This window comes from Sminthopsis crassicaudata, chromosome 3 (assembly GCF_048593235.1).
Source record: "Sminthopsis crassicaudata isolate SCR6 chromosome 3, ASM4859323v1, whole genome shotgun sequence".
NCBI lineage: Eukaryota > Metazoa > Chordata > Mammalia > Dasyuromorphia > Dasyuridae > Sminthopsis > Sminthopsis crassicaudata.
In genome coordinates, this window is record NC_133619.1 from 175,486,451 (window position 1) to 175,508,926 (window position 22,476).

Here is a 22,476-nt window from a genome sequence, read left to right on the forward strand (position 1 = left end):
TGACACTTGCTAGGGATATAACCTTAGGCTAATGTGTACATATCTCAGGCAACTCCCTAGGACTTGACTAATAAATCACACAGATTTCTAATATATTGGTAGGAGGAGTCCCCACACTGGGATGAACACAAATCACAGATTTTTCACATCTTCATCATTCATAAAGTTAGAACTATATGTAAAATCAAGTCAACAAGCATTTATTAGGCACCTGCTATGTGCCAGGAACTTTGGTAGTGGTCATTGATTCCAATATCCTCATTTTACAGATGGAGAAACTGAGGTAGAGAAAGGTTGTTATTTAATCAGGATTTCACACTTAGCAAGTATTTGAGGCAGAATTTGAATGCACATCTTTCTGACTCTGGCTCAGTTAGAAGTAGTATCAGTCAATTAGCCCCACAAAGTATGTTTTGGGAAACAAGCAAAGATGAATATCAGAACGGTATTACTGCATAAGTTTGCTCTTGCTGTTCAGCATGTAATTTTTATTCTTTGCTAGTCCCAACATCCCATGTTTTGTTTTGTTTTTTCCTTTTCCTTTAATTTCCATTGCATATCCAGATTTCTGTTTTCCATTTCTACTGGGGACATTCCAGGCAGCCAACCTTGATGCCACTGGACCATCTCATGCCCTCAAAAGCCTGGATTCCAGAGCCATTGCTGTGGAATGGCATTTGCCACACTCTCCAAACCCTTTTGCCAGTTGGCAGCTTGCAGTGTCCAGATGGGGAGGGTAAAACCAAACATAGCCAGACACCCTCTGTGCTTCCTCAACCATCACTCTCTTCCCTGTAGTCCGCAACACAGGATGCCTTGACTACTGAGCTAAGCCTGCTTTGTATTGGTGCATTAATAGCAGTTAATGACTCCATTAAATACCTTGCCATGAATGGTAGGGGGTGATGAGAGGAACAATTTTATGTTATTTTCTCAACAAAAGACAGGCGTGGGATTTTGGAGAGAGAATTTTCTTTCTTTTTTTTTCTTTTTAGAGGCAAAGTGCCTTTGACTTGCATTCTGACAGTGAAGCATCTATAACAGGAATGCAGGTCCTGTAGCAATATGGAAATGTGGAGGTTTTCAGGCAGTAACTAACACCAAAGCATTCAGCAGACTTTAAACAAAAGAGGGCTTGGGTGGAGGGTGAAACTCCTGGATGTGCAGATGCCTTCTGAAGTCATCATTTTTAGTCTCTGATTCATGTTTCTGATTCAGTTTCTTGGAAATCAACTGACTGAATGTGAAAAAACAGAGTATAGAATGTGCAAGTGGCACTTAGGCATATCTGTGGATTTTTTTTTTTTTTTACTATTCATGACCACTTCAGGACCACTGGTAGCTATTTTATATATGATATCAGATAGACACATTAAACTTGGCTTATCTAGAGCATTGGACAACTGGTAATGCATTAGGAAATCTCTGAAGTTTCTAGCCATTGGATAATTCATTTTTTCTCTAAGACATTTAGTATGGGAGAGCTGACATTTACCAAGATGTATCTTAAAATGACATCAAGGTTTGTTAAGCTGTCTTTAGTGGCATCTAAATTATTTACATGGGAAGTTTTTGTGGGATGTGTCAGCATAAATACATACATATACCTCAATTCTATATAAAAACATAAGTGAGTTTGTCCATTTATGTAGCATCTACTGTGTTCTAAGCTGTGCTGTACTTTAGGGATATGAATAAAAGAATTAAACATTCCATACGCATAGCAAATTTGGGTTCTTATAGGAAGACCACAAATACATGTATAAATACATACAGCATAAATATAAAATAAATAAATACAAATATACACAAATAGTTACATACGAAGTAGTTTGGGAGGAAGAGCATAAGCAATCATATCTTTCTACAACTATTTATTACCTTTCATCTTTCAAGGGCTTACCCATAACTGCAGATCTTTTCTTGCCTCCTCTGAGTTTCTCTAAGGGGTATGTATGTGTGTGTGTATGTGTGTATATTTACAAATACATGCATTTTTACATGCATATATGTATACACACATATACATACAATGAATTTGAATATACAGTTAGACTCTTTCAAACTCCTGGCTTTATAGGGAAATGCTCATCAAAAATAAATATACTAGGTAGAATATCAAAAGATAGTTTCAAATTCTAGCATTGAAAAAGATCCAAGTAACTTAATAAACATGGAAAAGGATAGCATAGAATAGATGGACTTAATAAGGATGCTCAATCTAATCCATTTATGAAAATAAGAGGTCATTAGAATTGCCCTAATTTAGCTGATATATTTTCATTTGATCAGAGATACCTAATACTCAGGTTCAAGACTGAGCAAAAACTTGTAAAGTTAGGGATCTTTACTGGTAATACAATATCCCTGTCTAGGTCCTTGGTGAAATAGAAGAGGGGATCATAGTTTTAGGCACTCAAGAATAGAAACTTCCTAGGGGCTCTGCTGAGTCATAACACAAACTACTTTTTTCCACCCCTTTTCACAGAAGCTCTTATTTTGTCTCTTCCCAGCTGTTTCTGCTTCTCAAACTACCTGCTTTTCATTGTTCCTCGGCCTTGGTTGCCTTGATTTCATAAAGGCTAATTTCGAAAACAAAGGTCTCACTATGTCCTTTTCCTGCTTAAGGTTTTTCATTGCCTCTTGAATAAAATATAAGCTTTTAACCTGGCAAAGCATACAGCAATCTGCCACTCCTCTCTTTCCCAGTCTTTACAGCCTTATTTTATGTAATTTTTCTTCAGTTAAACCAGGTTACTAACCATTCTTTTGGCAAACACATATGCTCCCTTCTTTTTCTCTGACTCTTAGAATCCTTGTCATCCTTTGTAGTTCAGCTCATGTGTCACAATCTCCTGTATGAAAGGAGCCACTCTTCGTAGATCTACCCCCACACTCATGCTTACATTCTTCCCCTTCTTGGTTTTGGTTTTCCTAGAAGAATTTACATTCCCTGAAGAGAGATTTTTTTTTTCACTTTTGTCTTTCTCTCCCCATTTCCTAGGTTATGCTTTGCACATATACTAAGTGCTAAATGTCTCTTGAATTGACTTTTGGCTCTGCTTTCTCATCTGTAAAACAATATCTGGAGAGTACCTTTATCTTGGGATGTACTTTGCAGAACTTAAGTTGTGTAAATGGCATCTATGATATATAATCATTCCTTACTCTTTGCTGAGTAACTTTCCCCTTGCCCTCTAAATGGGAAACAAAGTTCAGTCCCAGTTTTTTTCTGGGGGGTATTTTTCTACATTTTGTCTTTTTGTAATCTCATATACTCTCAGAGCTTCAGTTATCATCTCTAAGTAGAAAAGATTAAGTGAATTGTTCAAAATCACAGAATTAGTTAGTGGCCAAACCCTTCATCACCCCCTTTTCTTTAATTTTTTTTTTGTTGTTGTTGTTAACAACAGAATACTTCTTCTCCTTGTCACTCCTTCCTTAATGTTAAAAAAAAAAATACAATCCCTATAGCAAATACACAGTCAAGCAAAATTAATTCCTGAAGCAGCTATAAAGTGTTTTATGTAAAGTGTATGTTAATGGGTGGGTGTGGGATTGTGGGGGTGGATGTTTGTGTGTGTGTGTGTGTGTGTGTGTGTGTGTGTGTGTGTGTGTGTGTGTGTGCTACAACCTTTCTGTGAGGAGATGGGTTGCTTATTTCATTAGGAGTCATGGAACATGGTCAAAGTTCTTAAACCTTTTAAAGTTGTTTGTTTACAATGTTATTGTTATATTATTACATAATTTTCCTGGTTCTACTCACAATTTTATTGTTATATTATTACATAATTTTCCTGGTTCTACTCACAATTGTATTGTTATATTATTACATAATTTTTCTGATTCTATTCACAATTTTATTGTTATATTATTACATAATTTTCCTGGTTCTACACACAGCCTCATTGCATTAGTTCAATAAGTCTTCCCAGTTTTCTCTGATTGGATCTCTTTCATAATATCTTATAGAACAACAGCATTCTCTTATATCAATATAGCATAACTTGTTCAGGTATTCTCCAGTTGAAAGGCACATTCTTAATTTTTTTTAATTGATAAAGATGCTCTGATACTTAACAAATAAATAACCCTCTACCTCATCAAACATTTAATTAGTTGAAAATTATATCTGTGGGGATGGGGTTAGATGACGACAGGGAAACATGATCACTTTCAGCCACCATTTCCATAGCTTGAATAGCTTCCATAGTTTGAATAGTTCACCTTCTCTAATTTGCCAAAACAAATTTCTCTAAGCTCTTGATACCCATAAACTTTACTGTCATTAAACATCTTTGTAGCTATCATTTAATACTTATTGGGTAACCACAATACAACAGGGATCATGTTGGTAAAACACATAGTTCCAAGACTTTGCCTTCCAGGGACTTAAAAGTTAAGTGACCTAGGACCTTGGCTGCACTTTAGCTGAACACTTTTCCCCATCCCCAGCTCTCACAAGGCTGTGTTCTTATATTATTAATAAAAATAGATTTATTACACAATCATTTATTGAGTAAAATGCATTAAGAGGGTTGTGACTTTCCTGAATTTGAGATGATTTTCTGGAGAATGAAAGATTTCAGGCAGGTATCTGTTTGACAAAAAATAGTACCCTTGAGAGTACTCTCAAGGCAACCCCAAAGACAAAGTTCTGCTAGTGTTTTTTTTTTCTGTTGCTTAGGTAACTTTCAGCTACAACTACCCAAGGGATAAGAGGAATTTCTCTCCAAAGACTGTACTTCTGGAATTCCCATCCTTTCCTTTTTCTCAAGTTACACCTTCAACAGAGGAATTTGTCTTGGACACTAATTCAACAAATATTTATTGAGTGCGTAGTACGTGCAAAATCCTCTTTTAGGCTTAAGGAGGATATATAATAACTGTAAGAAACAGTGTTTACCCTCAGAATATGCATACCTGATCAGCTGCTACAAGTACAGGCAAATTTTATGGCAGGACAAGGGAATCTTGGAGGTCCAAACTATATACAAATTAGGTAAGTTACCGGCACTCAGTCTCATGTTACTCAATACAGTTTGGCACAAGCTTAAAGCACAACTTAAATCTCTCTCCCAGACACTCCATTCCATCCTGCACATTGGTTCATTCATTTGATGATCTGTTTCCTGTAGGTTCACCCTTATTTCCACCCCTAGTCCAAGACTGCAGTTATTTTTCTCAGCTCCATGGAACAACAGAATCTCAAGAAAAGTTTCTTTTCTGTCTGGACCCCAGGAACACACTTCATTTTAAATCACAACTAATTGAATAACTACAAGTCCTGACCTGACAATATCCCTAAACTCTATATATGTAATTACTTTGAACTATTTTTTTCTTTTCTTTGGAATCAAGATCTCCTTTCTGTTTTTCTGCTTTTGACCTTACCCTCCCTCAACTCTTCATTATTCTTCATAGCTCCACTATGCATCAGTTTTCTGAGGACCTTAATTAGTACTATTCCTTTTCCCTCCTTTCCTGGACAACTCTTTGGCTCACCAAAAAGTTACCAATCCATTTAATTCTATTATCAAATTTGTCCACATTTCTCTATTTCACCCCAAAGGAGAGTACACAAGACTTTAAAGCTCTGCAAAATTCCTCTCCTCCTCATTATTTTTCTTTCCATATTTTGGAGAATTGTGATTACAAAATCTCAGAGTTGGAAGTTAGAGAGTATTGAATCCAACCTTTACATGAACAATAATCTCCTCCCCACCAGGAACATGGTCATCAACTGGGAAATTGGTAAACAAGTTGTGGTATATGCTTGTGATGAGATACTTTTGTATTATGATGAGCAGGATGGTTTCAGAAAAACCTGGAAAGACATACAGGAACTAATTCAAAATGAGAAGAACTAGGAGAAACATTGTACACAGTATTAGCAATATTGTCCATGATCAACCATGAATGACTTAGTTATTTTCAGTGATACAATTACTCAAGACAATTCCAAAGGACTCAAGACAATTCCAAAGGACTTAGAATGAAAAATGTTATCCACTTCCACAGAAAAAGCTGATGGAGTCTGAATGCACATTGAAGTGTTATGGGCCAGAACTCCGAACATGAAACAAGGAGCTAAGTCACTAGGAGACAATGTAACTATCTAGTTTAGCATGGTTCAGTACGATAGATTTAATCTTACAACAAATAATGGTTTCCTAGTGATATAATGATTGGCTTATATTCAGTGTAGAGCATATAAACTAGGAGCTTCAACTAGGTTGATTCAGAAATTCAGAGAGATTCAGAGGGCAGAGAAAAGAGGCGAATGCTCAAGCTCTTGGAACCAAGGAGAAAGATAGGCCTTTAAGAAAGCTAACCGGGACCCAGGAAAGGAGACAGGACTTTGAAAGAGATAATAAAGGATCTGGACTTTAACTCTTGGCTACTTGTGTGGTGATTACTGAATTGAAACTAAGACTGCCCCAGAGACCCCAAGAAAACCGAACCTAAAAGAACATTACATTGAAGCATACTATATTTTAATTTTTTTTCTAATTTTCTTGGTTTTTTAAATGATCTGAATTTTCTTTCACACCGTGACTAATATGGAAATGTGTTTTACATGACTGCACATATATAACCTATATCAAGTTCTTATCTTCCAAGAAGGGAGTAGAGGAGGGTGAGAAAGTATTTGAACCTCAGAATTTTACAAAACAAATGTGAAAAAAGTTGTTTTTACATATGATATATATGAACATATACATATATATGTATACACACAAATATTTTAAAGAATTTTCTCTAGAATACACCTACCAAGTGATTAATTATCCATCTTTTGTTTAAAGTCCTTCAATGGAATGGAAAACGTTATTCCCTAAATCTGAAAAGATGTACCTGAACTGATGCTGAGTGAAGTGAGCAGAGAACATTGTGCACAGTAATAGCAACATTGTATGATGACCAGTTACAACAGAGTTAGCTCTTCTTAGCAATACAGTGATCCAAGACAAATTTAATAGACTTGTGATAGAAAATGTCATCACATCCAGAGAAAGAAATATGAAGACTGAATGCAGATAAAATCATAGTATTTTCACTTTTTAATTTTTTCTTTCTTGAGTTTTTTCCTTTTTTTTTCTTATTATTCTTTCACAACATAAGTTTAGAATGACTGCACATGTATAACCTATATCAGATTTCTTGCTATCTTGAGAAGGGGAGAGTGAAGAGAAGGAGGGAGAAAAATTTGAAACCCAAAATCTTATTAAAACAAATTTTGAAAATTATCTCTACATATAATTGGAAAAAATAAAATACTATTAAGTGGAAGAAAGAAAAAAAAAACAATAAATTAAAATAATGGGGGGAAAATGCTGTTTTCCAAGGCTGCCCATTATCATTTCAGAAAGCCATGGCATCTTTTAAAATCTTTTAAGTCATTTTGTATGTTTCTCTAAGACATGGCTAATAGACATTTTGTGATAAGTCACAAAGACATGCAGGGAAGATTAGTATGAAATGGAACCAAAAAGATATTAGCTCAAACTTGTTTGTTTGAACCAGATTTGGTTCACTGGTATAAGTAACTTTTGGTGAGGAAATCCTCTATCAAAGCAGATTAATACCTTCTCTGTCAATTATACTCATAACTAGAGTTCTTAATATGGGATCCGTAGGTATGTGGATATAGATTTTAGGAGAGTAAGTGAATGGTTTTTTTAATTATTATTATAGCTTTTTATTTACAAGATATATGCATGGGTAATTTTTCAGCATTGACAATTGCAAAACCTTTTGTTCCAATTTTTCCCCTCCTTCCTCCCACCCCTTCCCCCAGATGGCAGGAAGACCATGTTAAATATATTAAAGTATATGTTAAATACAATATATACATATATATATTATATATATATATGTATATATATATATATATATATATATATATACATGTCCATACAATTTTTTTGCTGCACAAGAAGAATCAGACTTTGAAATAGTGTACAATTAACCTGTGAAGGAAATAAAAAATGGAGGTGGACAAAAATAGAGGGATTGGGAATTCTATGTAGTGGTTCACACTCATTTCCCAGAGTTCTTTAGCTGGTGTAGCTGGTTCTATTCATTACTGCTCTATTGGAACTGATTTGGTTCATCTCATTGTTGAAGAGAGTCACGCCCATCAGAATTGATCCTCATATGGCACTGTTGTTGAAGTATCTATCCCATATGAAGAACGCTAGTTATGAGTATAATTGACAGAGAAGGTATTAATCTGCTTTGATAGAAGATTTCCTCACCAAAAGTTACTTACACCAGTGAACCAAATCTGGTTCAAACAAACAAGTTTGAGCTAATATCTTTTTGGTTCCGTTTCATACTAATCTTCCCTGTGTGTCTTTGTGACTTATCATAAAATGTCTACGAGCCATGTCTTAGAGAAACATACAAGATGACTGCTGAAGTATATCTCCTGATCCTGCTCATTTCACTCAGCATCAGTTCATGTAAGTCTCTCCAGGCCTTTCTGAAATCATCCTGCTGGTCATTTCTTACAGAACAATAATATTCCATCAACATTCACGTACTGCAATTTATTCAAGTCATTCTCCAATTGATGGGCATCCACTCAGTTTCCAGTTTCTGGCCACTACAAAAAGGGCTACCACAAACATTCTTGCACATACAGATCCCTTTCCCTTCTTTAAGCTCTCTTTGGGATATAAGCCCAGTGGAAACACTTCTGGATCAAAGGGTATGCACAGTTTGATAACTTTCTGAGCATAGTTCCAAATCGCTCTACAGAATGGCTGGATGTATTCACAATTCCACCAACAATGTATCAGTGTCCCTGTTTTCTCACATCCTCCCCAACATTGCACATTATCTTTCCCTGTCATTCTAGCCAATCTGACAGATGTGTAGTGGTATCTCAGAGTTGTCTTAATTGGTTTTTTAAAAGTATTTTGATATTGTTATTTCAATGCAATTGGATTCCTTCATAATATATTTAGGTGCTTACAAATGTTATTCTGAAAAAGGGTTTATAGGTTCATAGATTGCTTCTAGGATCCTTCACACACACACACACACACACACACACACACACACACACACTCACACACACACACACACACAAGTTAAGAAACTGTTTTAGAGTTTCCTAGGATTAAGTTTTTGGCCAGAGTTACAAAGTACATGTTGGTAAGAAGCACTTGAATCCAAGGCTTCTTGACTGTAGCCAGCTCTGTATACTATACTAAAGTTTCTTAAACTTTTTCTACTTGGAACTCCCTTTCATTCAAGAATTATTTTTGTGATCCTGGGCACATAGATATGTGAAATAAATGTACAAATCAAGTTTAGTGATAACAAATCATAATTTCATGACCTTCACATTCAGTTACAGGACCCTATATGAGGTTGTGACCCACAGTTTAAGAAACTTTGTACTATACCATATGTCTCAACTAGATTATGTTTCCTTTAGATGTATATAGCTCTACAGATACACTATATCTCAACTCTCATAGAGGATTTTGGATACCATTCAGAAACGAAGGACAACTAACCAAAATCATATAGTTTCACAGGTTTATGAAGTATTTTCCTCACAACTTGAGAAAGGGGATAGTATAAGTACTTTCCCTATTTAAAAATAAGAAAACAAAGAAAAAGTTACTCACTTAAAACTCCCTTATTATTAATATCTATAATTAGAATTTGAATCCAAGTTTCCTAACAAGATCTAGCACTTTTTTCTTTCCAAATTGAAACAGGCCAAACTGACCTGACCACTGACCACTAACCACTATAGAACAGGGAATTCTGTCTTAGGAGTACAATAATTAAGCTAGCTTTCCTGATTTAATTTTACTTTACTTCAAGAAAATGGAAACAATAAGAGGATGAGCCCCTATTACTTGCTTTTCAAATCTGAGCATATTCCAACATGCTGATTCACAAATTGGGAAGTAGCAGATATTCAACCAGCTCTAATCACATGTCAAGACCAAGGCACCCTGGAATAGCTGAAGCATGAGACTTGAACAAACTGTTATTCTCTTACTAAAGCTCTAAGTGACTGGACCTAAGGTGATAACCCTGGGGAATGTTGGTCCAGGTGAGGAATAGCATCTGGGCACAGACCCAGCAGCTGCTTAAATAGTTCTGTTGTTTCACCACATGACATAAGCTGCAGGGAAATGTGGTATACCATTTGTCATCCTTTAAAGTCTCATGTGAAAGCAACTATGTGATTAGTCATAATGGTTAGGGAATTCCAATGGCCCCTGAAGAATGCCAGGATGTTAGAGCTCAAGCAAGCTTGGTGCATCTTATATGTTTATTCAAATTCTTTGAAACTAGTAATCCCTATAGGGCATAGAAGATAACTTCCAATTAACCCATGTTCTGCCCTGCTCAGACAACATCTGGAGTAGTATCATATTCAGCTCAGGGTAACACATTTTAGAAAGGATGTTAACAAGCTGGAGTGTGGCCACATTAGGGAGGGCAGTGTAGACTATGCCGTATGAAGATCAAATGAAGAAACCTAGGATGTGCATACTTAGTGAAAACCTGATAGCTATTTCTAAGAATTTGAAAGGCTGCCATGTAGAAGATGGATTAGACCTGTTGTACCTGGTCTTAGATGAAAGAACAAAGAGTCACTTGTGAAAGTTTCAGTTTTTAATTATACTATGTTATGAAAATATTTTATTTGCTTTATTCCATAAATAAAAATTAAATTAAAAAAATTTTAAAAAAAGTTTCAGAAATACAGATTTATGTTAGATGTTAAAAAAGCATTTCTGATAATCAGACTTGCCCAAAGGAGAAATTCTAAGACAGACCTTGACATACTGAAAACTAGAAAGAAGTCAATCATGATAGTGAAGAAGATTGCTATCAATCCATAGGAATATGAGGTGAAGGCATAATGGATAATTTTTGTTGGTAAATTACTGGGAAAAAATCATGTTTGACTCTTTTCATGGCAAAGATACTGGAGTGACTTAGCATTTATTTCTTCAGTTTACAATTGAGGAAACTCAACTTGAGGCAAACAAGATTAAGTGACTTGCCCAGGGTTATATAGTAAGTATCTGAGGCCATAAATGAATTCAGGGAGATGAGTCTTCCTAATTCTAAGCTCAATACTTTATCCATTTTGCCACCTTAGGAGATGATCCTGGAGAAGAGAGGAATGATGACTTTGAACAGCTCTGTCTCACTTAAATCCAGTTCAAATGAAAATCAAGATATTGCCCTTGGGATGTCATGGTCCTCTTTGAGAATGAAAGACCATATCAACAAATATGAGAACCTTATTTTAATGAAAAGACATGTGGCAGTGAGAGGATATATAGAAATGTTATGCTTTCTATGATAATTTAAAGAATTATGAAAATGATATCAGACTTTATTTGCCTGACCCCAGAAGGCAATCTCTGGACCTTCCAAAAAGGATATCCAAAAAGGATAAACAGAAGTATGTATAGAATATACGTGTGTGTGTGTGTGTGTGTGTGTGTGTGTGTGTGTGTGTGTGTGTGTGTATCTAATGATAGCCATCTTTAGGGTGGGAGGAGGGAAAAAATAAATTTACATGATAACTTTATTTTATTAAAAAAAGAATAAATTTTATATAATAGATTTGTAGTTTCATGTGCAATCATCTTTTTATTATACTATATTATAGAAATGGTTATTTTATTACATAAATAAAAAATAATCTCAATGTTTTAGTGGACTGCAAGGTCAATACAACAACAAAAATTCTGTGCCTTAATTTCTATGACTGGGAATAATTCTAGTTGTAAAATCGACATCATGGGACTGTTATGAGATCAAATCAAATAATACATGGCATAGGTTTTGCGAACGTAAAGTGCTAAATATAAATGTCAGTTGTTATTACTACTATCATTTTGCTAGTAGTCAGGTCAATTTCTACTTAATTCAAGCTACTAGGGAAAACATCACCTCTGGACAAATAGAAAAAAAATTGGAGGGGAGAAAAAAGATGAAAATTATTAGAAATGAAGAGTACATAATAGGCAACTAATCTATGTGGTGATTATTAAGGTGACTAGATGAAACAGCAGTGTATACTAGTGTATACTAGACTTGCAATCAGGAAGACCTGAGTTTAATTTCTGCCTCTAATACTTCCTTAATTATGTGACACTTAATTTCAAGTTACTTGGTCTAGCTAGTGTACAGCTCTGCACACACTATGCTTAATACAAGTTTGGAGAGAACTAGGTGGTAGAGAGAAGATTAGGAATGTAGTCTAGGAAGCCTGCATTCAAATCCAGAATCAAACATTTATTAGCTGTGTGATCCTTAATGAGTCATTTACTTTCTGAGATGCCTCACTCATCCACAAAATGGAGATAATAACAGCATCTACCTCTTAGGGTTGTGGGGAGGATCACAAGTTTATAACTATAAAGTGCTTAAGACAGTGTATGGCATGTAACAAGTGCCACCTAAATGTTAGCTATTATTATGATGTTTGCTTGATTGGTGTGAGCAGGTGTGATCTTACAGAATGAATCTGATTAGTAAGGAGCCTCTCCTTTATTCTCTAACTCTCTAGTATGCTTATGCAATCTATTGTACAGGAATTAACAAAAGTATTTAATAAAGCTTGATCAATTTAAGCTTTAATAACTTGCAACAACACTAATTTCTAGGATATCTCATATGATGCTGTATTTATGTCTCATCTTCTAACCAGAACGTGAACTCCCTAAAGGCAAAAGATATACTTTAAACTCTTAATTTCCTCTATCATATGGCACAGTGTTCTACACACAATATTCATATATAATGGTTGTTGAATGAATAGCTGGCTGGTATTGCAAGAATATTATACTAATTTAGTCAAAGTTCATCAAGAGACTAGAGGAGATAGTGGAAAGTGGAGGTGGGGTACATTCAGTTACAAGGAAATTCCCATGCTTATAGTTTGATTTGTTCAGAAAGACATAAGGTTGTGAGCAAGAGGTTATCATGATAGATGGATAATCAAAGTTTGAAACAGTGAAGTTGTCCTCTAGTGATCACAACTGACCTAAAAGAAGCTTAGAAATATCAAAAGGAACTTTTTTTCCCCACTACACTGGAAATATTTTGTTTAAAAGGCCAAAAGAGCTATAGGATTACTTTCACAAAATGGGTCAAGAAAATTCACGTGATACTAAACGATTTGGTTCTAATGTTAGCAATGGATGGTAGGAGGATGCTGACACCTTTTTGCCTTAAGAGGATCCAACAGACACTTTTCTGAGGTGCTTGATGGAATTGTTAAACGAGGAAGAATAAGTGTTTTTTAAATTTATCCTCATTACTGATTTGATATGTGACCTTGAGCAAGTAATTTAATTTATTTGTGTCTCAGCTTCTTTATCTATGATATAAGGGGGCTAGAATCCCAGAATTCATCCATAATATTCCAACAACTATAGTCTGGGATCTATGGATGTGATTTATTGAAATTACTCCAACCTCAAAGAGAGGAGAAACATTGACCAAATTAAATGATTCAGCATAAATGACCTTATATACTTCTCTGGATCTCTTTAAATTTAGAGGAACTTTTGAGTAGCATTGGACAAAAGGATTGTGCAGTTTCACATCCGGGCATAGAGTCAACAGGAGCTATGAAAAGGGTGTTAAAGGCACTGAGTTTTGTCACAAATCATAGGACAGAGGCCTTCAGTCTCCAGGAGGTTTTCCTCCAGAGAGAAAGGTCAGACTTCATTTGGCAAAGAAATAAGCAAGGCTGGTGCTCTGTATGCCCAACAAATCATGTCTCTGGCAATCTGCCCCTCTGGCCATTGGACAAAGCAGCAGCAGAGGGGACCAGAGCCTAGCTTCCTAGGAAGCTTCATCAAGCAAGTGACAGTTGAAATTAGCATCAGAACACCTTGATGAAAGAAATAAAAAAAAATACAGGGTTGAATCCCCTGTGGAAAATAGATTATTCACTGTCACACTGAACAATAGAACAAGACATAAATAGCAGCCAGGAGAGGATGGGTTAGCCATGACAGAAGCAGGGGAGCTAAACAGCTGAGTTCTGAGCTCTTGGGAACTAGGAAAGAAGCTAATGGGAAACAGGGTGGAGAACAATGTAAACATTAAGGGGAATTTTAAAGATAGATTAATGGAAGGAGAGGAAGAGAAGGATGATGTGGTAAGACTATTTCTTTCTGCTTTAAAATAGTCCCATATACTCTCAACACTTGAAGCTATCTTATCTTATTATTTTGATCTAAAAGTAACTATAGATGAAAACTTCCCCAAGCTGGGATTCTTGCTCAAGGGCAAGATAAAATGGTATCCATGAAATTTCATGGTTGGCCCAAAAGAGTTACCCCTATAATTGAGACAAGATCTTTAACAGAAGAACAGATTGGCTTAGCTAAGAGCTAACAATCGTCTGCCAGTACCTGAACTATAAAGCACATTAGAAAAGAGTAGGAACCATTTCTTTTGATTGGTTTAAGAGCAAAACTGAATTATAAGTTCTTCTAGGTTCTATATAAAAAAGAAATATATGGGAACTTAAACCAAGAGCTAGATCATAGGCCACAAGACCTTAATTTTTTTAAGGACTAAGAAAACCACAAGAAACAGAGTGAAAAACTGTAAAAAAAATTACTGCCATCAACTAGGGGTAATAAATGGAATCCCAAATGTATTAAGTTAACCAATTTTTTAAAAAATTACTTCAAAAGTTGTTCTTCACAAAAAATCAATGGTGTTTTAGAAAAAAGAACAGAGTTTGGAAGCAGAAGACCTGGATTCTTGGGCAAGTCACCTTATTTCTGTGGGACTCAACTTCCTTATCTGTAAAATGGAGATGTCTGACCAGATGGCCTTTAAGATCCTTTCTTGCCCTAAGTGGCTGGTACTATCAACTGATGAAAAAAAATTTCTTTTTGCAACACAATAAAATGTATAGAGAGCAAGCCCTGAATCCTGGAAGACATGAACAAGTCAATTAAATTCTCAGTGATCTAAGAAATTCTCAAAGATAATAACTTACAAAGAAGGTAATGATCTATACTGAATGAATTTCTACCCAAGAGTATTCACTATTCTGATGACATCATAGATACAGTCCATATCCCTATTCCTGTTCCTTCTTTTAAATGCTGGCCATTCTTTAGGTCAAGAATACTTTCTCAGGCAGTTCAAATGGCTCTTGGTAAATGTATTTGTCTTTTGCCTCTTGTCTTGGAAGCAGTGGTACCCAGGGTAAGACTTATTTTAGGCTATCAGAAGATATTAAAAGCAAAAACAAAAAACAAACAAAAAAATTTCATTCCTCTGAGAAACAAACGGCGTTTTCAGAACAGGAAGTCTGCTTTTAACAAATCCTTTTTATGGAAGACTAAATAATACTTTTTCATTATTGTTGTTCTTATCTTATACCTTTATACCTCAGTAAAGTGTCTGTTGGATCCTCTTAAGGCAAAAGGTATCAGCATCCTATGTCTTATTTATGTCCAACATGAACTCAGAGACCTTATACATAGGGTATTCTTGAAAAAAGCAGTGGAATGATTTGCCATTTTCTTTTCCAGTATGTTCCCATTTTACAGATGAGGAACTGAGGCACTAGTGAGGATCACACAGCTAACACGTGTGTAAGTTCACAATTGAACCAGATCTTCCTGACTTCAGGAAGTGCTTTATTCACTGCATGACCTAGTTGCCTCATTGATATTTTAAAAAAATATATTGACTTTTTCCTTTATGTCTACTTTGAGCTATAGAGAGCCGAGTTATAAAAGAGAACCTTGAATAAGGGAGAACAAGGACAAAGTGGGTAGGTTCACAAAAACCTCAAATGAGAATGATTTAAGACATGCGATGTTTCACTTTACCTTGGTGAAAGTTAAACAGTCCTTGTCCTGATCTTTATCCTTTATCTCAAAGTCATAAAGTGCTTTGCCCTGGGGTGGGGCTTGTGGTAAGGGCTTGATGCACTGAATATAGCTGGCAGGGAAGAAGCCATGGTTTCCATTCAGCTCCCCATGGTACCAGTTCTCATCCACCTTTCGACGCAGGATGATGATGTCTCCCTTGTTAAACTTGAGATCACCAGGTTCTTTCCCCTCATAGCTATAGAGGGCTTTGCCACAAGGAAGTTGGGAAATATTCTAAAACCAAAAGAAAGCAAAGAGTGAATTATTAGGACCCCTCCTGGTGACTTGTTATCATGGTACAGAATGTGAGAGGTTGGCTGTGGTAAGACAATAACTCTGAAAGTGTTAAATGCTTAAATGAAGAAGCAGCATGGTGTGTCCAATGCAGCAAAGGATTTGGAATCCAAGGACTATGCTTTTTCCTCTGCTGCTTATTATCTTTATAACCTTGTGTCCTTGGGCCTCAGTTTCCTCATCTTTAAAAGGAAAGGACTAGACTACATGATCAGAGGAAATAGTTTTAGAAGTAAAAGGGAATAGGAAAGAAGCAGCGATTATTGGGGATCTTATCAGCTCTTATGGGTTTAATGATCATCTCTTTGTTATTAATTTTCAAATCTACTTATCCTGACCCAAACTGCTGACCTCCAAACTCAAATCTCTAACTGCCTTTCAGACATCTCTAATGGGATGTCCAGTAGACATACTAGACTCAACCAATCCAAAACAAACCTTATTATCTTTCACCTAAACCCTCCTCACTCCTGCCTTCTCTATTATTATAGAGGACACTATCATCTTCCTAGTTCCTTAGGTTCACAAACTGAGTCATTTTTCAATTCCTATCTTCCCTCCCCTTATCCAATCTGTTGCCAAGGAATGCACATTTCATCACTCAAAAATATCCCTCTTCTTTCCACTAACCTTGCTGCTTCTCTGGTGAAGGACTTCATCACCCCACCAGATTACTGCAGTAACCAGCTAGTGAGTCTGTCTCCAAATCTCTTCTCATTCCAATCCATTTTCCATTACCACAAAAGTGAGTTTTCTAAAGTTCAGGATGCCCATCCACCTACTTAATAAATTCCAGTGGATCTCCATTACCAAAAGGGTCAAATTAAAAATTATCTGCTGGCATTTAAAATCCTTCATGACTTAGAACTATTGTACCTTTCCAGGCTTCTTACAAACTTCCTATCAAGTATTCTTCCATCCAGCGATACTGGCCTCTTGGCTGTTCCACAAATAATACACTCCATCTTTCTTCTCTGAGAACTTTCTCTAACTGTCTCCCATGTCTGGAAGACTCTCATTAATCATCTCCATCCACTGGCTTTTAAGTGACAACTAAGCCTTTCTTCTGATAATTATTTCCTATTTATCCTTCATAAAGTTTGTCTGTTTTGTCCCCTACTAGACTGTAAGGTCCTTGAGAGCAGGGGTTATCATTTGCCTCTTTTTATATCCCCAAAGTTTAACACAGGGTTAGGCATAAAGGAGATGTTTAATAAATATTGATTGATTGATCTACTATGTGTCAGTTACTTTGTTATCACCTCATCTGAGGCTCACGATAATCCAGTGTCATTATTTTCCCTACTGGAAGAAAAAATTGTAGTGTATGGCAATAGAGATCACAGATTTAGTATGTGTCTGAGGCTTGTTTTGAACTCAAGTCTTCATGATTTCAGACCTATTACTTTATCCACTGTGTCATCTAGCTGCCTCCCTAGAAGAGAGTTCAAAAATCACTTAATACTAATCTTATATCCCTTAGTAAAACATTTGGAACATTCAACCCCAATTTGTGAAACTTTACTCATTTACAAATGTGTGTATATATATATATATGTGTGTGTGTGTGTGTGTGTGTGTGTGTGTGTGTGTGTGTGTGTGTGCATATATACAATACTATCCTAATAATTATGTACATTATAAAACAACCAAAAATTTTTTTAAGAGATGAGACAGTGATGAAATAATTTAATTCTAGAGTCAATAGTGAGCCTCTAGAGTTTATTGAGTAGAGAAAGGAGCTGCGCTTTAGGAAAACCATTTTGACCAATGGGTGGATGATGGATTATACTAGGAAGAGACTTGAGGCTAGTAGACCAATTAAAGATTATTGCAATATTTCAAGTGACAGGTAATGAAGGCTTGTGCCAGACTGGCAACAATATGAGGAGAGAAAACAGGGCAGATGTGAAGATAAAAATGGGTAGCTTTGGCAGCTGATGACCTAGTTATGAGCACATGTGTATGTACACTGAGGAAAAGTGATTAGTCCATGATGATAATGATGATATGGAAACAGGCAAGGTTAGTGGCAGCCTCAGTAGTTATAGGGGACCTTGGAAAGGGTACTTTTGAAAGAAAAGATGATTATTTTGTCTGTGATTCTCAAATGCCATCCTTCTTTGACTACCTATCTTATGTGATTTATTGACAAATAAGGGAGGTCAGGGCTCCTACCAAAGACCTGGGGAAATTTAGGGGAGAGGAGGAGGGTCTTTTTCCCCCAGTCCTACTAACTGTTGTGATGGGTAATGGGTAGTTCAGTTTATAACAACCCCTACAGTCTAACACAAGAAATATATAAGACAAAGTAAGGAGCTTGTCCTGAAGTGGGAAGTAGAGAGAGCCAGGGAGGGTGGGATGAGCCCTAAATTTCTATCCTCTAATTGGTCTATCACCTGTGTCTTTGGATCAGACCACCTGCTCCTCTGGAATAATACCACTGTTGGAGACCACTGATCTAATCAATTTTCTTGGCTTCAGTTTCTCATCTATTTGTAGCCCAAGTACAATGTGACCTTCACTCTTGCCTCTGGCTTCCTAATTGCTGGATTTATCTACCTCCTGGTATTTCAAACCAGAGCTTTCTGGAGGTCAGTGATGCATCTTTACCTCATAAGTTAAAAATAATGAAATCCACTTAACATGGCCAACATTTCTTAATCTTCCTAAAGTCTTCAAACAGTTAACTGATTTATCAAAAAGATCACATACAACAAAATGAAACCAAAATGCCCTGCAGCCAAAATCATTTCTTTACCTTCAAAAAGGACCTCTTGTACATTTATGTGAGGAGCAATTCTCTATCTGGATCACCTATACTATCTGTGTCTGAACATTTCCCCTGAAAATCTGCTTCTTTACATGTGAATTATTTTTTCTGCTCTTTGCAGCAATCAAATTATTTACACATGAAAGGGGAATACCTTATGTGAAAGGAGAGAATTGGACTAGTTTATATTTCTTACCTTCCTTCCTTCCTTCCTTCCTTTCTTTTTCTTTCTTCCTTCCTTTCTTTTCTTCCTTCCTTCCTTCCTTCCTTCCTTCCTTCCTTCCTTCCTTCCTTCCTTCCTTCCTTCCTTCCTTCCTTCCTTCCTTCCTTCCTTCCTTCCTTCCTTCCTTCCTTCCTTCCTTCCTTCCCTCCCTCTTCCTTCCTTCCTTCCTTCCCTCCCTCTTCCTTCCTTCCTTCCTTCCCTCCCTCTTCCTTCCTTCCCTCCCTTCTTTCTTTCTTTCTTTCTTTCTTTCTTTCTTTCTTTCTTTCTTTCTTTCTTTCTTTCTTTCTTTCTTTCTTTCTTTCTTTCTTTCTTTCTTTCTTTCTTTCTTTCTTTCTTTCTTTCTTTCTTTCTTTCTTTCTTTCTTTCTTTCTTTCTTTCTTCTTCTTCTTCCTTCCTTCCTTCCTTCCTTCCTTCCTTCCTTCCTTCCTTCCTTCCTTCCTTCCTTCCTTCCTTCCTTCCTTCCTTCCTTCCTTCCTTCCTTTCTTTCTTTCTTTCTTTCTTTCTTTCTTTCTTTCTTTCTTTCTTTCTTTCTTTCTTTCTTTCTTTCTTTCTTTCTTTCTTTCTTTCTGCCAATTAGAGTTAAATGACTTGTCCAGCGTCATACAGATAGTAAGTGTCTCCTTCTGGATTTGAACTAAAGTCCTCCTAACTCTAGGGCTAGTGTTCTATCCACTATGCCACCTACAACTTATCTTTAAAATCCCCTCCAATTCTAAATCTTAGATCTTGTTTCTTGCTCAGATCATCTATTCTTTCTCTCACCCCCTATTACTTTAAAGATGAAATCTCAGCATCTTGTCCCAGATCTGAAATCAGATTCCCTGATTTCACCTCCAGTAGCCCTCTCATACTATCATGCTAACTTCTCCAAGAATTCTTATAGTTATAGTTCTATTAATCTATGAATACCAAAGTAAAAATTCTTGCAAAAATTCTTAATAGCTCTCCTTGGAAAGAGTGATTTTATGTTACATAATTGGAACATAGGGCTCTTTCTGAATTTTCTTCCATTATATTATATACCTTGTTGACTTTGATACTGAAGATGAACTAAACAAGGAGCTAATCCCTAAATGAAAAAAAAATCCTCTGTTGTTCATCTGTCAAGATACTACTGGCCACCAGTTAAATAATGTTCTTCAGTATTTGAATCATCAAGGTGAGGGATTTGTATTGATTTCTCTACTTACATCTCCTTTCTTTCTTGACTTTATGCTTTTTGGGATTTTTGGGGGGTTTGTTTTTTGACAAGACAATTGGGATTAAGTGACTTGCTCAGGGTTACACAGCTAGGAAATGTTAAATGTCTAAGGTCAGATTTGAACTCTGACTCCAGGATCAGTGCTCTATCCATTGTACCATCTAGTTGTCCCCTATTATATGCATTTGTAAAATAACTCATTAGGATTAAAAAGTAGTCATGGAACCAAATGAAATTAAATGTCCCACACAAGACCTTCCTTCTTATTAGTTTCTAGCCAACTTCTCACCAGCTTCTGACCAAAAATTAAAGAAGCCATACCTTTTCATGATAATTAAGCACTTTGTGCACCTGGCTCAGGACAGTCGTTCAATCATTTCTGACTTTGTGACTCCATTTGGGAATTTCTTGGCAAAGATACGGAGTGACTTGTCATTTCTTTCTCCAGCACAATTTATAGATGAGTAAACTGAGGCAAAAAGGGCTAAGCGATTTGCTCAGGATGACACAGTTGGTAAGAATATGAAGCCATATTTGAACTCAAATATGCAAGTCCAGCATTCTATCCACTGCACTATTAATACCCTCAGTTAAAAACTTATGAAACAGAGAGGTCTCTTTAAGGATCATATTTAGAGCATAGGGTAGAGCTTAGAGGCAATCAGTTTAACCTTTTCATTCTATAGTGGAGGAAATAAAATTCAGGATTACAAAGCTAAGAATAAAAGAAGTGAAATATTAATGTAGGTCCTCTAACTCTAAATACAATGCTTTTCCTACTGTACTGCCTATTCTCTTATGATTCTCTGACTTGGTGAAGTGTAAACTTTCTTCTTCTTCTTCCCAAATCCCATATTCATTTCATAATCAGAGTTGCTCAAAGGATAATCTTTGATTTTTTTTTCCAGAAGTACATTGCCATGCTATTTTCTCTTTCTATGCCTAAAATTAACACCCACTCACCTAAACACTTTCCAAAGGTCAAGTCTATTTCTCCAGGGAAAACTAAACAAAAGCAGACCAACTTGCTGCCACAGGGTCAATGCCCAACAATTTGTCCCAGCTGAAGCCACATTTTCTCACTAGGTCTGCTTTTGCCAAAGATTTCTTTAGTATCTGAATCAATCAATACTGACACAAAAGCCTGAAGCACTTATACACTGAAAAACTCTTTGTAGAGGGCTTAATGATATGTTGGCAATTCAATTACTCGACATTTATGTTGCAGTGAAGTCAAACGACAGCAGTTAAGATGGAACCTGCTGGCAAATTGACAAACAGCCACCGCTAAGCAATTAAATAGTAACACCGGAGGATTTTTCATTATAAGATGCAAAGGGAAAAAATACAATAAGAAACAGTTTGTTTCCAATAATCCTCACCCTGGAAAGCTTTGTACTGTAAGTACTGCACATTTAAAAAAAATAAGCCAATATTCTTGAGAGTAAGGGATATTTTATCTATTCAAATAACTAAGATATGTCTGAAAAGAATATGAAGTTATTTGTTTCAGAGCATTCAAGAGATTCCACTGTCACCAATAAGATCCATTCAACCTCTCATTAAAAAGCTGGAGCTGTGCAAAAGGAAAGAAAAGGAAAAGGGGAAAAATCTATATAGCTAGCAGAAGCCAGGTATCTTACTTTTATAAAAACACATTTAAGAAGAGAAAGTTAACATCATATATCATATAGTTTGACTACACATCACAATCAATGATTAAGATACTTTTCTATTTTGGATTCATTTTGTGTATGTTATTTATATACTTATGTGTCTGCATTGTCTCATCCTACCCCTTCCTGTTAGATTGTAAACTCCTTGAGGGCAGACTTCCAATTTTTTTTTCTATGTCTATAGGGCTCAGTATGGTATCAAGTACACAGTTGTTCCTCTTTCACTTTTGAAATGGACCAACACCATCATTTAAATCAACTTGATTTAAATGAGATAGGGGAGGACGGAGCTCTCATAGGGTCATCAGACAAAACCTTACCTGTTTCAGCCACCTTCATGGCCTTTGGAACACATTTTTTTCATCTGCTCATTCTATCATTGGAAGAATTTACATGCT

The 22,476-nt window shown here is 36.1% G+C and overlaps 1 protein-coding gene across 3 annotated transcripts in view; it reads right to left on the bottom strand.

Annotated features, from left to right (window-relative positions):
- SH3RF3 (SH3 domain containing ring finger 3) overlaps positions 1 to 22,476 on the bottom strand; it is a 564,609-nt gene that overhangs the window by 242,831 nt on the left and 299,302 nt on the right. For 2 of the 3 annotated variants that reach the window (XM_074299630.1, XM_074299632.1), the window contains exon 2: positions 15,870 to 16,145. The exons of the other annotated variant lie outside the window; for it this stretch is intronic. In XM_074299630.1, coding sequence (XP_074155731.1) covers positions 15,870 to 16,145 — 276 coding nt within the window. The remainder of the gene's footprint in view (positions 1 to 15,869; positions 16,146 to 22,476) is intronic. 3 annotated transcript variants of the gene reach the window in all.